The sequence below is a fragment of the Pteropus medius genome, unplaced genomic scaffold (assembly GCF_902729225.1).
Source record: "Pteropus medius unplaced genomic scaffold, Ma_sr-lr_union100, whole genome shotgun sequence".
In the NCBI taxonomy this organism is placed as follows: domain Eukaryota; kingdom Metazoa; phylum Chordata; class Mammalia; order Chiroptera; family Pteropodidae; genus Pteropus; species Pteropus medius.
Window position 1 is genome coordinate 1590556 of NW_024354875.1, and position 17693 is coordinate 1608248.

Sequence of the window (17693 nt, forward strand, 5' to 3'; positions counted from 1 at the left end):
TGAGTGGAGCTGTCTTCTGGGATCAGTAACCTTTAGACCCGGACCTAACAACAAAGCTGTGGTAGATGAATGTATTAGCATTGATCTACCCAAGAGTTTGTTTCCTCTAATGGTTTTTGTTTTCTCAGACTCCGAAGGCTATATCCTAAATTAGGAAATGAAAGAGTAGAGTGTGGAACAAGGAACCATTCATGTATAAACGTTAGAAACTGCCCGCTTTAATTTTACACGATTGAAGACCAAGACACAGAAAACCCCCCAAACCCCCAAATCTTGCTTATTGCCACGTCCCAGCAAATCAGAGAGATTGATTTCATGTGCCGGGAACCCAAGAAGGGGTAGTTGTCAGAATAACAAGCCAGCCTGCTTATTTCGAAAGCGCAGCGTCCAAGAAAGGCTTGTTAATATAGAAATCAAATTTGCACTTGTCAAAACTCATCAAATTGTACATACTTCAAATTTTTGCATTTTATTACATTTAAATTATACCTCAATTAAAAAATTATGAAAAGAGGAGGAAGAAAAAAAGGTACATTATCAGATTCTGTGGCTAAATGAAACTAATTTACGTCTTGTCCTTAACAAGGTCAAAAGCAGGAAACGATAAGCAAAGCTTATTGAAAAAAAAAAATGCTTCTGAATTGCCTAAACAGACTCCATTTCCCTAGGTTCATTAAAGAGACTTCACTGAGTGATGGGACCCCACACTCTCGATACCATTAAGAAAAATGAAAAGAATCCTTGGAGTGATAAACAAGGGTTGATTTTTTTCTCTCTCATTTTTTCTTTCTTATTTTTTCTATTACTTTTCAAAAAAATCTATAAAATAGTCGAACTTTATCATCAATATGAAAGTTATGCATATTTGTCCTAGCAATCAAAGATTTAGCGCTTTGGGTTTAGGCATTTTATGGTGGGGGTGGGGGGGAGGGAAAGGGTATTAGACGCATTTCTTTAAAATCCAGGCTGAAAAACAAATAAATAAAAAGTTCCTGTCCATCTGGAGATTTTAATATATTTATTTGAAAACCAAGTTCTGTGAAAGAGCACACTAGTCATACATCTTCTCTTCAACCAAAGAATCGAGGACAAGGTTCTTCAGGTCGGCACAGATGCGATGATACATGCAGTGAATAGCAGGTGTCAACACGAACTTCCTCACAGGCATTTGCAATATGAGCCTGGACCCTCTTCCTCAGATGAGCAATGACATCCTGGGGGAGGGAGGGAAGGGAAGATAGGCTCATTCTTTATTTTAAAAACATTCTTTATTATTCTTTTAAACTACTAGCTGTTTAAATCTAAAACTAGCCCCTAACTTTGCTTATGGAATCCCAATATGCAAGTTTGTGCTTGGATAGATTAGTTTTCGCACTTCTATTGGACTGAATATTTTATTCCTTTGAAAACCAAATCTCCAACTAAAAGCTTCTAAGCCATCTTGCAGTTAACCGCCTTGAGGATGTAGTCAGGGGTTTTCAGTAAGACAGTGTGAAAGGCTGAAGGGGACTAAGGTGAGTCAGTTCTGCAGAGGGATGAGCGTGCTCGTGGTGTTAACACTGCTAGGTGCAAGCTGGGTAAACTTAGGAAACCATCAAGGGCTGAAAGAGAATTTTCAAGAGCAAGTTCAGATGGCAGTGAGTTAGTATAAATCTCTCTAAGGTCCAAACTGTCTCTGAGGCTTGAATATATTTTCCTACTGATGGCAGGGTTTCTGCCTTAATATATATCTGACATTGCTGCAAAAGCTTTCACTCATTGCTAGTCAGCGTACAACGTTCATGGTGCTAGATTTGCAACCTGACATTTAAATGTATTTTTCTTTTGTCCTAACGTAATAAATGATCCTGTTCTTATTTTCTTTAAAGAGTTGAATAAATTCATATTTGTCTGACAATGTACTTGTACTAGGGGGGAATTAAGAGAATCCTGATTATACATTTTATACGCATTTCAAATATGTAATGACCAGTCAAAAAATGCGCGAAGTATGACAATTTTGTTAAATTAGATTATTCCAATCTTTTGCATCTAAAGACCCCCTTTCAGTACCTATAAGCACTGTTTCCTGTACCCATTAGATGTTCGACAGCTTCACTGAATAAGTGAATGTAAGGCTTTTAGTGCCGAAATTATTGCCAAAGGAAAGGGAGAGAGAAGAATCAGTGAAAAGCCTAGACCTGTGCTACTCAAAGTATAATCTACGAACCAGAGCTGGTCCATGAACTATCCACAACGAGGAGCTTGTATCGAAACGTAAATCGACTCCAACGCTGGGCCGACTGTCGACCTCTGGGGTGAGGGGGAAGTGAGGCTTTTTTGATAAAAGCAGCACTGAGCGGATTCATGTTCTGGAGCAAGCTCTCTACCTCCTCACGGACTTAGGGAAACGGTGTGCAGACCAGATACTTTGAATAGTACTGGTGGTACACGATAGGGGAGAGAGCCGATGAAGAAAGGAAAAGTAGCTGGTGGTTATGATTGCACGGAAAGGTCAAAAAAGGGGGAAGTTTTAATACCCTTTAGGTAGGTAGGGATTAAGCAGAGAAGCAAGAGAAAAGTGAGACAATGTTCCTACACGAAACAGTTGTGTAAAACATCTGTGAAGTACTGGCAAAGAGATTTCTCTTTACGTAAGACTTTGTTCCACACATACCGCTGGTCCTTAATCATCAATATACTCAAATGGTTCTGGGGGTTCTGGCTCTTGTTCCTCCTCTTCGATTTTTGGGCCATGGGCTGCCACAGGTTCTACCAGCTCTTCAATGTCTTCGCTGGTATCCTTCAGAATGATGATGCCTCCAATGGAGAGCTGTCAACACAGAGCAGGGGATGAAGTGCCACAAGCTTCACTCCCGTTCCAGGTTACTCCAGAATCTAGAGTGAATTATTTGTTAAATGCTATCTTAAGACCACCTGAATGATTTGGAAGCAAAGAACGGATAGAACTATACTTTACCAGGTGAGAGTCAGGAAACCTGCGCATCTGCACCTGTGAGACGCTATGCTGGTGACTTAACCAGACTGTTCAACTGTAAGAAGGGGCTAAGATCTTCTCGATCTATTTTTTCAGGCTAGTCTGAGGCCTGAATGAGGAAAGCAATGTCAATGTGCCTTATGAAGGATAAAGGGTAACCGTAATCCTTAAGGAGTATTCGCAAACTTAACCAAGTGGCTCTGGGTGTTAGGTACTGTTCTATTTGGATGATGCATTCCAGTTTAAGAACAGTGTTTCCCAGTACTACCCTCAATCTGACTGCAGGGAGAGTGTTCGCTGTCCAAATACGCTGTTCTCCGATCATATTGAGTACTACGCTTTGCTACTCTATGTGTGCTCATGGACCATAGCATCATGATCACCTGGGAGCTTGTTAGAAATGCAGACAACCTGGCCCTATCCTAGATCTACAGAATCTGCATTTTTAACAAGATGTCCAAGTGATCTGTATGCACATTAAAGTTTGCGAAGCACACTAGACTAATAGATACTTTATTATTTGTAAGAAAGCTATAATTTTGGATGCAAAAGACAATCTATAAATGAAAAGTCAATATCTATAAATGAAAAGTCAATTTTTTTCTCCAGCAATTTCAGAATGATAGCCAGAACATAAATATCTGAGTTTTTTACTTTAATCTACAAATCCCTGCGCATTGACAATGAAGACACAGCAATTCTATTAAGCCCTCTCTCAAACATATTAGCAGAAGGTAAATTCAAACACCAAACGATTCACCCATCTCTGGTGTGCTAATCTTATTCGATTTGCTTGCCTGTGTTAAAGGAAATGGAAAGTTGCTTCTGTAATTAAATCAGTCGACAGTGGCAGGGCACATCTGGAAAAAACATATTTCTACCAAAGCACATTACTGGGAAGGAAAAGAAGCCCAAGACCATTAGTTAAATGGTTCACATGTGTATAAGCATCTCTGCAGTTCAACCTAATCTGATTTTGTACTCATCAGAACTCTGCCCTGCCACGCAGTAAACCTGGTGCGCCTTCATGAATTCCTAAACTACTTTCCTTCTGTCAACACTCACATATCCATACATGTGAATCTAGAACTCCTTCCCTTAAAAAGAGTTTTGCTTTTCTTGAAGGGGAGCCATTTTACAAATAGACCCTGCTTTTACCACCAATATTTACCCAAGAGCAGTCAGAGTATTTGGCCAGTGTCCTCATCTCCCATGGCCTAAAAGTTTACTTTGTACCTTTTAAAGGACCAAATGGAAATGAATCTTCTACAAAACCGAAGAAAACACCCATGTTCACAAAAGGACTTCCTACATTTTGGAAACATATGACTCCAGGTTATAATTGTCCTATTTCATACTTAGGTGGAATGAAATAATCCAACTCAAATCCTGTAATATAATCAGCATATGGAAAGAGCTTTTTATAGCTGCATGGTTTAGGCTTATTTATAACTTTCTTCTATGTTAGCAAGTCCATATTCTCTAAACAGACAATAAGACATATGACACTGTTTTCTGAGAAGGCCTGTGACAATTGAAGACACAGGCTATGGAACATTTCCTGTTGCTAAGTACTCCACATGCTCTTTAAGACATCTTTTAAGATGTACAGAAGGCAGAGTGGGAATGCTATCCATTTTCAAAACTATGGTTGCCTTTTTCAAATGCAGTATCTGAGCAAGGGTCCAGTGACGCTGCCATTGAGGATATGGGAGTGAGTGAGGGGGCACCCTTTCTTCACTGCATACACACAGAGGCAGTCTTGTCATTTCTTTTTCTTTGAGATACAATTCATAAAACGAATTCTTTTAAAGTATACGATTCAGTAGTTTTTAGTATATTCAAAATTGTGTGACCACCTCCACTGTCTAATTCAAGAACACATTCATCAATCTAGAAGAAACCCTGCATTCATTAACAGTCATTCTCCACTGCCCCTACTCCCAGCCCCTGGCAACCACTAATGTAACTTCAGCCTCTAAAGATTTGCCTATTCTGGACATTCATATAAACCATACGTGTGTGGCGTTTTTCACTTAGCATAATGTTGTCAATGTTCGCACATGTAGCATATATTAGTGCGTCGTTTCTTTTTTTGGCTGAATAACATTCCATTGCACACATCACATTTTGTTTATCCATTCACCAGTTTATAAACATTTGTTTTTAACTTTTCAACTATTATGTATAAAGCTGATATAAATACGAGAGTACAAGTTTTATGTGGACATAGTTTCCATTCTCTTGGGTACATATATACATAGGAGTGGAGCTGCTGGGTCATACGATAGGTCTACACTTAACTTTTTGATAAACTACCATCTGGTTTCTGCAGAATCTGAAACAGTTTCTATTCCCATCATACTATACGAAGGTTCCAATTTCCAACATCTGTGCTAACTTTAATCTACAAATCTGTCTGTTCTTTTTGATTATAGCCATCCTATGATGTAGTATCTCCTTGTGGTTTTGATTTACATTTCCCTAATGACTAAGGAGGTGGAGCATCTTTTCGTGTGTTTTTTGGCTATTTGTATATCTTCTTTGGAGAAACGTCTATTAAAAATCCTTTGCCCATTCTAAAAATAGGTTATTTGTCTTTTTATTGAGTTATATGAGTTTTTAAAATGTATTTTGGATATATCTCTTATCAGATATATGATCTGAAAATATTTTCTCCTATTCTGTAGATTACCTTTTTCACTTTTTTGGTAGTATGTAACTTTTGCAAACAAAGACATTTTTAATTTGATAAAGTTTATCTTTTTTTTTTTTACTGCTTGTGCCTTAGATGTCATATATTAAGAAAACACCGGCTGATTCCAAGTCACAAAGTTTTTACACATGTATGTTATTTTCTAAAGGTTTTATAGTTTTAGCTCTTATATTTAAGTCTGATCCATTTGCAGTTAATTTTTATATATATGAGGTAGGGGGTCCAACTTAATTCTTTTGCAGGTGAATATCTGCTGTTCTAGCACCATTTCTTGGCCATCCTCATTGAATGGTCTTAGCATTCTTGTCAAAAATCAACTGACTATAAATGCATGGGTTTATTTCTGGATTCTCAACTTAATCCCACTGATCTATATGTGTATCCTTATACCAGTGCCACACAGTCTTGATTACCGTAGTAGCTTTATAAGTTTTGAAATTAAGAAGTTTTGTTTTTCCAACTTTGTTCTTTTTCAAAATTGTTTTGGCTATTCTCGGTCCCTTGTGTTTCCATATGAATTTGAGGATCAGCTTGCTAATTTCTGTAAAGTCAGCTGGGAGTTTGTGAAGGGCTATGTTGAATCTGTAGATCAAATTGGGGAGTACTGCCGTCTCAATGATATTAAACCTTCCAATCCATGAACATTGACTATTGGTCTGTAGTTTTCTTTCTTGTGAGGTCTGTGCCTGGTTTCACTATCAGATTAACACTGGCCTCACAGAATGTCAGGCAGTGTGCTCCAGAGCAGTTGCACTTCCCTAAAAACCTTGTGCTCCACATATTCATCCTTCCTTCCCTCCCTCCCTCCATCTTCTTTCCTTTTTGCTTGCTCGGTTTAGGTAAAAGTTTGTCAATTTTGTTGATCTTTTAAAAGAATCAGCTTTCGGTTTTGTTGAGTTTCCCTATTGTTTTCCTATTCTCTATGTAATTAATTTCTGCTCTAATCTTTTTGCTTAATTTTGGTTTACTTTGCACTTCTAGTTTGTTAAGGTGGAAGGTTGTTATTTATGTGGGATCTTATTTATTTAATATCTTTTAAAAGATAGGTGTTTACAGCTATACATTCCCCTGTAAGCACTGCATTCACTGAATCCCATAAGTTTTGGCATGTTGTGTTTTTGTTTTCATTCCCCTCAAAATATTTTCTGATACTCCATATGATTTCTCCCTCGACCCACTGGTTATTTAGAAGTGTGTTGTTTCGTTTCCACACATTTGTCATTTCCCCACATTTCCTTCTGATATTGCTAATTTCATTCCATTGTGGTTGGAGAATAAAGTCTGACTTCAACTCCTTTAAATTTATTGAGACTTGTTTAGTTGGTTTATATTATTATTCAACTCTTTTTCTGCCTAGTTATTCTGTTATTGCAATTGGGGTACTGAAGTCTCCAACTATTATTGTCTATTTCTCACTTCAATTCTGTCAGTGTTTGCTTCATGTATTTTGGGGCTCTGTTATTAGGTGCATATGTTTATAAATTATTATATTTTCTTTTCCAGTGTACTATTTTAATTCCTTGTTTCTTTTAGTCTATTTTTTTTGAGTTATTTTCTTAGTGGTTTTCTTTGGGGTTACAATGAACATTTTAATCTAATTTGAAAAATAGCAACTTAATTTCAATAGTATAAAAAACTTCACTCCAATATAGCTGTTTTCTGACTCCTTTGTGTTACTGTGTTATGGGCTGAATGTGTCTTCCTCTAATTTATGTTAAAATAATAACCCCTAAAGTGGTATTATTAGGAGGTAGGATTTTAGGAGGCAATTGGGTCATGAGGGTGAAGGCCTCATGAACAGAATTAGTGCCCTCACACAGCAGTCCCAGGGACAGGTTTTATGGAAGACAATTTTTCCATGGACCGGGGCGGAGGGTGGTGGTGGTTTCAGGATGATTCAAGTGCATTACATTTATTGTGCACTTTATGTCTATTATTATTATTACATTGCAATACATAATGAAATAATTATACAACTCACCATAATGCAGGGAGCCTTGAGATGGTTTTCCTGCAACTAGATGGTTCCTTTTATCTCCTTTTGGGAGAGACAGTGACACCCGACGTGTGTTGCTTATGTCCAGCCTACTCTGTAATCTCATTTTAGTTGCTGTCACTGCAGAAAACCCTGCTTCACAAAGACCGGGTACTGGAAATGGAAGCCGGCTTTTCAGTGCTTTTGTGGCAGTCTCAGGATATTCTGCCTTGACTTTAATCCAGAACGTATGGGGATTTTAAGTTGTCTCAAACATATTTTTAAGGCCACCGTCATTTGTGATCTTAAGCAGCTGATCCTCTTCTAGCATGGACAAAGTCGGTTCACCTGGCTTATTCATAAATAGGTCGCGGATTCATCCCTTCCCAGTTTGGGGGTCTTTTGTGCTTGGGAAGTAATGCTCAGATTCTTTTGAAAGCTGAGATAGGTGATCATGCACCAGTTGGGAGAAAGGCCCAGGCTCAGTCTCTTTCAAAATCTCTACTTATGTTTGAAACATGTCAAAAGTCCCAATGTTCACTTGTCGCCTACATAATTCCAAGTTGGCTTTGAATGCAGCCACTTTATCTGCTGACTTGAACACAATTGTTCTTCCCTGACGTGATAGATTGAGTTGGTTAAGCAAGTAAATATATCACACAATTAAGCAAGTTTTGCGACTCATTCTGTGTCACTGCCATGTGCTACCAGTGGTGACTGTTTTTCTAAAAGAAATCTCTGGAGAGGCTCTCATAACTCAAAAACTCTGGCCAGTGATCTGTTTAGAAAGGCTTCTTAGTTCTGGGTGTAAGAGAAGACGTGTGTGCTCTGCTCCATCTCCCCACAGAGCTGTGCGGACAGACATGAGTTTAGGGCGTGTACTTTAAAGTGGTTGATAATTTTAATCACATCCTGCAAAACGTTATATTCAGGTGACATTTCCCGGCGAGCCAGCATTTCTCTGTGGATGACACAGTGTGTAGACTCAGATTCAGAAGAGACCTCTTTGACCCCTGTAGTGAAACCAGAAAGCCATCCGGTCATGGCAGCCACTCTGTCCATGCATATACTGACACAAAATGACCAATTAAGTTTTCCTGATATGCAATCATGCAAAGACTTGAAGAGTTCTGCAGCTGTGGTGTTGGCTGGCAACAAAAGTGCACATAACATATCCTCATGCACATCATCCTGAAAAACAGATTGTACAAAAACAAGCATTGTTGCCTTGTTGTCAACATCAGCAGATTCGTCAACCTGGATTGCAAACCATGGTGACTCATTAATCCTCTCTAACAATGTCCTCTGCTATTTTATCATTTGTCTAGTTATGGTGTTAGCCAAAAGAGGAACACGTGCCACCTTCTGAACTGCAGCCTCTCCTGAAAGTTCATGACAAATGTCCTTAGCAGTAGGCAAGATCAACTCTTCTCCATCAGTAAAGGGCTTCTTAGCTTTAGCAATGCAGCCACTAAGAATGATACTCTCAGTGCAGACGCCTTTGATGAAGTAGTGGCCTTCAATCATTACTTCTGTTCATGTTCAGGTTTTAATTTTTTGAAAAAACTTCAAAGGCTTGTATTTTAACGCAGGGTGCTTGAAGGTTTCATGGCTTCGGTGGATAGCCAGTCATCACGTATTATACAAAATGGGCTTGGGGAATGTGAATCACCTGTTGCAATGAACCAGTAATTTAAGTAGGACTCTTGATATTTTAAATTTCTTTTAAATGCAGCTTTTTGTTGGCAGTCTTAGAGTCTTCCGCTGTCTCATCATTGGGATGTTTGTTTTTTATTCATTTTGGCTAGGGTTACTTGTGGGCTTATCAAAACTGTAACTGAGATGGGTGTGTGGGCCCGCAGACTAAAATAATTGAAGGATTCTGACTTAAAGCCTGCCACCAGATGCAACTGTACAACCTAAGTGCATCAACTCACTTGCCACATAAAGCCTGCCACCAGATACGGATTGTCACTTGGCACTCACATTGATAGTGTTTTGATATGAGTCTGCAAGCAACTGATTTATTGTGGTCTCTGTTCAGTCAAACCTTTCTGCTAATGTTAATCTGTCTTTGCAGCTGCTCCCCAGCGCCAGCATCACCGCCTGGATCCCTCGCACATGTGGTTCACAATAAGGTTGGTGCTCCTATGAGAATCTAATGCCTGAGGATCTGAGGTGGAGCTGAGGCGGTGATGCTAGCGCTGGGGAGCGGCTGCAAATATGATGAAGCTTCTTTGCTCACCTGCCGCTAACCTCCCACTGTGTGATCTGGTTCCTAACAGTACTGGTCTGAGGCCGAGGGTTGGAAATCCCTGCCTTATAAGAACAGACACAAAGAAAGCTTGCTTCCCCTCTCTCTGCTCTCAGTTATGTGAAGATACAAGAAGAGGGTTATATGCAAACTAGGGTGAGGGCTTTTACTGAAAACCTGATTATACTGGCACCCTGATCTTGTATTTCTATCTTCTAAAACTATGAGAAATAAATGCTTATTGTTTAAGACACCCAGTCTTAAATGGTAGGTGGCAATTTGCTACAGCAGCCAGAACCAAGACATATTGTAATGCAAACTACATTTTTATGCAGTGTGTACACATCAACACCAATTTATAATTGCTTTATACAGTTGTCTTTTAAATCTGATAGGAGAAAAAAGAACTACAAACAAAAACATTTATACTATCTTTTATATTTATCTATACAGTTATATTTACCAGTGCTCTTTATTTTTTCATGTGGATTCAAGTTACTCTATAGTGCCCTTTCATTTCAGCCTGAAGGGTTCACTTTCGTATTTCTTGTATAGCAGGTTGGCTAGTGACAAATTCTCTTAGGTTTTATCTGGGAATGTCTTAATTTCACCTTCATTTTTAAAGGACAGTTTTGTTGGCTATAGAATTCTTGGTTGGAGAGTCTTTCCTTTTACACTTTGAATGTCATCCTACTGCCTTCTGGCCTCCATGGTTTCTGACAACAAATCAGTTGTTGATCTTACATGATGAATGTTTCTCTCTTGCTGCTCTCAAGATTCCCTTCTTGTCTTTCAACACTTTATGATGTGTCTAGGTGTTAATCTCTTTGAGTTTAATAATACTTGGATTCATTGAGCATCTTGGATATGTAGATTTTTATTCATAGAATTTGGGAAGTTTTCAGCCATTATTTCTTCAAATATCCTTCTATTCTTTTCCCTTCCTTTTTTCGGATTCCATTTATCCCACTCTGTGAATGCTGGTATGCTTGACAGTGTTCCACATGTCTCTGAGGCTCTGTTCATTTTTCTTCATCCTTTTTTGGGGTTGTTCCTCAAATGACCTATCTTCAAGTTTGCTCATGTCTGCTCAAATAAGCTATTGAACTCCTCTAGTGAATTTTTCATTTCGGTTACTCTATTTTCAACTCGAGAATGTCCATTTGATTATTTTTTATAAGTTCTATCTATTTAATGATACGATTTGTTGAGACGTCATTCTCATACTTTCCTTTAGTTCTTTAGACATAGTTCCTTTAGTTCTTTAAACATATTTTAAATAGTTGATTTAGTCTGCCTATTAATTCCGGCCATTTTTAGGCTTCCTCAGAAACAGTTTCTATTAATTGCTTTTTCTCTGTGTATGAGCCATATTTTTCTTTGCTTGTTTTGTAATTTTTTCTTGAAAACTGGATACTTAGTGTTATTATGTGGCAACTATAAAGTCAGATTCTGCCCCCTTCCCAAGGTTTGTTTTGTGACTTTTCTGAACTACTTCTATGAAGTCTGTATTTTCTGTTGTATGTGACCACTGAAGTTTCTCAATGGCCAAGTAATGACTGGACAGGGATTTCTTTAAACCCCAGAAAAAATGAGTTTCCTAGTCAGTGCTGAGGGGCTGTGTGTGTGTTGAGGCTCACGTTCAATAATCGGCCGGGTAGTTGGCGAATTTTCATTTCTTGCTTGCACAGAGGCATCTTTTGACTTATAGATGGACAAGCTTCCTATTTAGTTTCTTGTCCTTTTGCGGATTCCTCTGACATTCTGAGCAGAGGCTTAAAGGTCATTCGATTTCCATCCAAGACATACCAGTCTCCTCATATGGCCTCATGACATTGAGCCTATAATTTGCTGTCTTTAGTTCTTCTTAATTGTTGAAAACACTGGATGTTTAAAGTATTCACTAGTTGTATAGTACTATGTATCTGTTCTGAGTATATCTCACTTCAACTGTCAAGAGCAGTTTCCAGATGCGGTTGGAATATATTCTCTGTAAATATTCCACTCAGATGTACTGGGTTGCAGATTAGACAGTGACTACATTTAAGGTGTCCACTGGTGGTACTATCAATTAATTCATTCAACACTATAGACTAAGTAGTGTTAATATCCTAGTAATGCAAGATTAATAGAAGGTGGGAGAAGATCTTCAACTATTGCCTCCCTCCTGGCCTGATTGCCTGCTACTTAAAGCTATCTGGTGACTTATCACTACCACTAAGTACTGAGAAATTATGCCAGCCATTGTTTTAGGTGTTTTATATATAACAACCTATTTAATCTTTATGGCATTCCTAGAAGGTAGGCAGCATCATCATGCCAATTTTACAGAGGGTAACTCTGCTTGGAGGTGAGAATGGTATTTAACTTGGTTTAAAAGGATGAAGTTTTTCTGCCAGCAGAGATCAGAAAAAAGGAGTCTATTTAAGAAAATGAACTATTTCAGTTGTCATTTCCTCTAAGAACTCATTCCTGATTAAACAACTTGTCTTGGTCACACAGTTAAAAAATGACAGAGCTGGAATTTAAACTCAGTTCTGCCCAATTTAAGCTCTTTACCACTAAATACAGCCATCTTCTAACCCCTGCCCTTGTCTCCTGTAGCTGATAATCTAGTCGGATAAGACCCTGGCTCATAACTGTATGTAAGGATGCCTTCCACTCGCCGCCATCAGAGACCACCTTCAAGTTGATGAGAAAGGGTTTACTTTTCTATAAGGATCTAGAAATCTCATCTATGAAACAGTCTACCTTAGAATAATTTAAATGGCATGATGATCCTTTTCAATTGTAAAAGTCAATGCTCTGAGTGCCTGTGTATTAACTGTATTTCCTTGTTTAATCTTTGCCAAATTCCTATGAGTTAAGAAAGATAATTCTTATTTTACAGTAGAGGAAATTGAGAGAGGTATAGTACCTGACCCAAAGTCACACAGACTGTAAGGAGAAGAATCAGGATTCAAACTCGAAATGTTTGACTCCAGAGTCTATGCTCCTAATTGTTATGCTGTATGAGGAACTTTTATGGCATAAACCTCTGGTAGATGAAGGATATTTGCAGGGTTACACAAAGAGAAGAAAAGCTCCCCCATATCTATATTGAATGGAAGAAATGTTCTCTTTTTTGCTAAGAGATTTATTAGCACTAAAGAGCTTTCCTCAGTGTTTTGGAGATTTATGCTTTTCTGTCAATATTCCATCATCCCATGGATTAATATCCCATGGGTATATAGCTAAGGGCCATAGGTAACTTACTGGTTTGAAAGGCTGGTATCTACAGGTCTCTGGCATGGTGAGAACCTTAAGCTGGGCAGGCATAACTCGAGCTGGGTTATCCAATAACTGGAAGTTTGGCTCAGGTTCTTTTTTCTTCTCTTTTTCTTCCTTTTTCTCTGCCTCATCCTAGAAAATATTAAAAAATAGCCCAATAAAGGTTCACTCTGTTCTACATCACTGAATAATGTTTGATAAGTTTACTCAGCAACTATCAGGTACAAAAGGGAGTTAGGATTAGCTATCATAAGTTAGTTTAGGAGGTACAACTAAAGTAATATCGGACTCAGAGGGAGAGGGTAACTCTGCTTGGAGGTGAGAATGATATTTAACTTGGTTTAAAAGGATGAAGTTTTTCTGCCAGCAGAGATCAGAAAAAAGGAGTCTATTTAAGAAAATGAACTATTTCAGTTGTCATTTCCTCTAAGAACTCATTCCTGATTTGTACCATGAAATATTCTATTCTTCCCACAAATGAATATAATTTCTAAAGTCTCTTCCAATTAAAATTATATGAGGCTCTATGCTTGGAAAAAGAAAACTGTTTAAAGGAAGTCAAGAGCAAGGTATAATAATGCTCAAGAATCTATACTATGACAGAGAGAGATAAATCAACCCATATGACCACCAAGTTATACCTACCACTTCCATTTTCTCCTCTTCTTTTTTTTCTTTTTCTTTTTCCTTCTTTTTAGCCTTGGCAGTAATAGATAACACAGCTGTGGAAACCTAAAGGAAGTAAACAGGGTAAATTGTTGTTAATCCCTTATCTATATACAAATGTACAAGTCCAAGGAGAATTTAGTCCTACAATGCTATTCTATTTCCTGCAAGTAAGTATCACAAAGAACAAAATAATCAAGAAATAAATGGGAAAAGCAAGCAGGACATTTATTCACATAATTTACTATTATGGTCATCAGGTAAAGTTTTAGTTCCTGGAGACTTGTGTCCAACATAGCTCTAATTTTTTTTTTTTTTTTAATCTGAAGCTTACCTTGGATGTGGATTTGCTATTATGAACTTTTGAGACAGAGATCTGGGTGCTTTGTGCCTTTTTACTTTATAGGAAAAGCACTAGAAAATAAAAAAAATTGCCTCCAAATCTGGTCATAAAGATACTCTCACTGGACTAGATGCCCTACATCCAGGGATATAATGGTAATACATACTGGGTGAGTAATTAGCCTGGAATTATCCTCCTTGATGGGTCTCACTGAAATTAAAGGTGAAACAGGGACTTTGAAAGGCTGCACAGTGTTGTTGGTATAAACTGACTTTGTTTCAGACCTCAAAGCGGAGGGTCTGAATCATAGCTGATGAAACAAGATGTTGTCATCAAAGGATATTTATCACCCACCACCCTCAAATTAGGCCAATTATATAATATCCCTATTTACACAAATGTACAGCAAATAATCAAGAATAACTGGCTAATATGGAACGTTATCTTGGGAAAAGGAACCATTCTCCTACACACAAGGTGTATCATGTAGGGTAATTTTACTGAGAAAACTTCAGGGGCAAGTGCAGCCATTTAAGTCACCACAGTTTGATTTCACACATGACAACGCATGTCAGACACTGCTGGTAGAGTATAAATTGGTTACATCTATTTTGAAGGGAAATATAGTTAATACTTATGAAAAGAAATAATGTGCATTACTTTTGATCAAGCAATTCCACATCTAAGATCCTAAGCTATAGATATGCTTGTACAAGTGTACAAATATATATGATAAAGACTCTAATTCCAGTTTCATTTGTAACAGTGAAAAATTAGAAATAGAAATAACTTTGAATGTCCAGCAGTAAGGAACTGGTAAGACAAATAATGGTATATACATAAAGAGATCACTCTGCAGCTCTGGAAAAAATAAGATCCATATACATTGAAAATTTTAAAGATAAATTGTTTAAGTAAAAACAATAAGATGCAAAACAATATGTAGAGAATAATTCAATTTGTGATATAAAAAGTACTGACATGTGCAGAGAAAACTTTGGATTCACAAATTGTGATTCCTGCAACATGGGACTTGATTGCCCAGAAGAGACAGCTTTTACTTTATATTCTTATGTAATGTTAGATTTTTACCATAAGGAGGATTACTTTAAAAAATGTCTAATTTAAAATATAAAAATATTTAAAACAAACCCAAGTAAAATACTAAGCAGCTCCTATACATAAGTAGAAATTCTGCTCAAAGAAAGAAAGAACCTACCTTTTCCTTTTCTTTTTCTTTTGGTACTTCCAGAGGGGCAGGATACGCAAATGTGGATGGTTTACAGTTTGATTTATACTGAACTTTAGGCATCTGAAGAAAATAAAAGAATTTCCCCCATCCATTAAAATAATCAAAACCAAGATTTAAGTCTTACATGCTTTCAACAAGCAAATGCAAATAGATGCCAGAAGTTTCAATCTAGGTTAAATGTTCAACTACGGTGCTATTCAATTATGTTATTCCTCCCTTAAAGGCATTTGTCTTCTTTCAGTGAATTAGTTTTGTGGTGCTTTATAGAACTACCTGCAGTTCCCTATACTTTCCTGAAGCTCTGTACCTTTGAACAGGGATCCCTTTAGCTCATCTTTACAGACCATGCACCCTATTTCAGTGGGTTAAGTCTCACTCATGGTGTGAGCATCAGAGATCATCAACTGTTACTTCCTTAGGAAAGAGTTATCTGATTATCCATCCAGCCTGCAATCTAACTTCCATGTCCCTTCCTTGAACCGCAATAACAACTATATAAATTTGTATACAGTTTCCACATCATATATTCACACCTTACAAGGGTCTAACATGAGCCTACTGGGAAAAGTCTTTATCACTTACTGACCAGTTATAAAGTTCTCTAGCTCCCACAGATTTTTAGTATTGAATGAAGTTAATTAGAGTATCTATAATGCCTTTTCATGTTTTCATATTTTGTCCTTTCTCTCACCGCTCCCTCTTGATTGATTTACCCTGGGTTACAAAGTTAGTAAGGAGACTTGATTTTCAAAACTTCCACCAACACATTCCACTCAACGAGGTGATGACTTAATTTGAAGGGGAAATACTTTATTGATGAGATGCCACCTCATCTTTAAAATTTCACGGAAATCCCTGTTAAGTGGGTGGTAAACAGAATATAGTAAAGAAGATACACTATAAAATTGAGGTCTCACAAACATACCTTTAAGTCCTTGTTAAGGCCAATCACACAGGTAGGGGTATAAGCCAATGACAGGAAGTGTGAAAGGGGAAACCAGAACCAGAACTGGGTAAAGACAAGGACGCCAACCACAGAAGGCATATGGGTGTGCCCAGTCCTGGACTGCAAGGAGATTGTGACATTATGACCACCTGTAGAAAAAGGAGAAATGATGAATATAAATCTAGTAGTTCAATAATAAAGATTTCTAAGTACTGCACTAACAAAGCATGTGATTATTTTAAGAGTACAGTTCATAAAAACCTAATATGGAGTTCCTGAAATTCATTAGCTAGTGAGCAATCTAAGGTCTCTAAAACTGGAAGTATTTTAACTGGACTCAGGGCAAATCTAGGCCTTCTTTTTACATAGGTAGGCATTTTTCAAAAAGTAAGCCCGAAGGATATCAAAACTGTATGCTAAATTAAATATTAATCTATATTATACATTGGCTTTTAATGTACTAATAACAAGTAAAATTTCAATACACATCATTATTTGCAAACAAGAGCAAAGAGGCAAGAGGTAGATACCGTCTGCTTAGTTCTACTCTTCCTGCTTTAAACACATCTGAATGCAGGCAGCTCCAACATTAACTAGCCTTATGACCTTGGACAAATCACTTTACCTCCAAAAATCTTTTTCTTCATTGGCAAAATGAAGGTTTGAACTTGAACACTTGAACTAGAGCACTACCACTAACAAAAGAAAAATTTTAGTCTTCAATCCTGATTCAACTGAAATTATTTTGAGGAAGCATAATACATGAAACAACGAAAGCACAGCTAATTTTAATCAGAAGTTTGGGCTGTTGAGAGGGTATATGGCTTGGAACCTGACCTGTTCATCTACCTCTTGCCACGTCCCCAAGATTATCCTGTGAGGGAGTGCAGACAGTTAGTGAATAAGAGCTAAGATTCAAGCATGCGTTAGACAGCTGGGCCTTTGTAAGACTGAGATTCTAGGAGGCTATTAGGGGTGCAGACTGGAAAGCCTTTAGGAACCAGTCAGGGAAATGAATGAGAAAATTTGGGCTGGAAGCAGTAGGGATGGAAGCAAAGTGGAAAGTTCACATCCTATTTAACAAAGACACATTACTAGGGACGTAGGTCTAGAGTCATGAGGTAATCTTGTTTTTAAAAGTAGAGTCGAAGACTTGAATCTGGATTTTGAACAAAATTTTGCTAGGCAGACAAAACAAAGCACGTGTTTAGGTCAGATCTAACCCATGGGCAGCTAGGTTGTCGCCTTTCGTCTATATGGTAAGTGTTAGTGCTGAACCCCAGAACTCTGAAAC

The 17693-nt window shown here is 37.7% G+C and overlaps 1 protein-coding gene across 2 annotated transcripts in view; it reads right to left on the reverse strand.

Annotated features, from left to right (window-relative positions):
• Positions 1–999: 999 nt before the first annotated feature.
• The window catches only part of PSMD1 (proteasome 26S subunit, non-ATPase 1), a 79948-nt gene continuing 63254 nt past the window's right edge, over positions 1000–17693 (reverse strand). For both annotated transcript variants that reach the window (XM_039855849.1, XM_039855848.1), the window contains 6 exons: positions 16379–16548; positions 15421–15513; positions 13838–13924; positions 13178–13324; positions 2657–2812; positions 1000–1214 (listed from right to left, as the gene is read on the reverse strand). In XM_039855849.1, the coding sequence (XP_039711783.1) occupies positions 2666–2812; positions 13178–13324; positions 13838–13924; positions 15421–15513; positions 16379–16548 (644 nt within the window). In that variant the 3' untranslated portion in view covers positions 1000–1214; positions 2657–2665. The remainder of the gene's footprint in view (positions 1215–2656; positions 2813–13177; positions 13325–13837; positions 13925–15420; positions 15514–16378; positions 16549–17693) is intronic.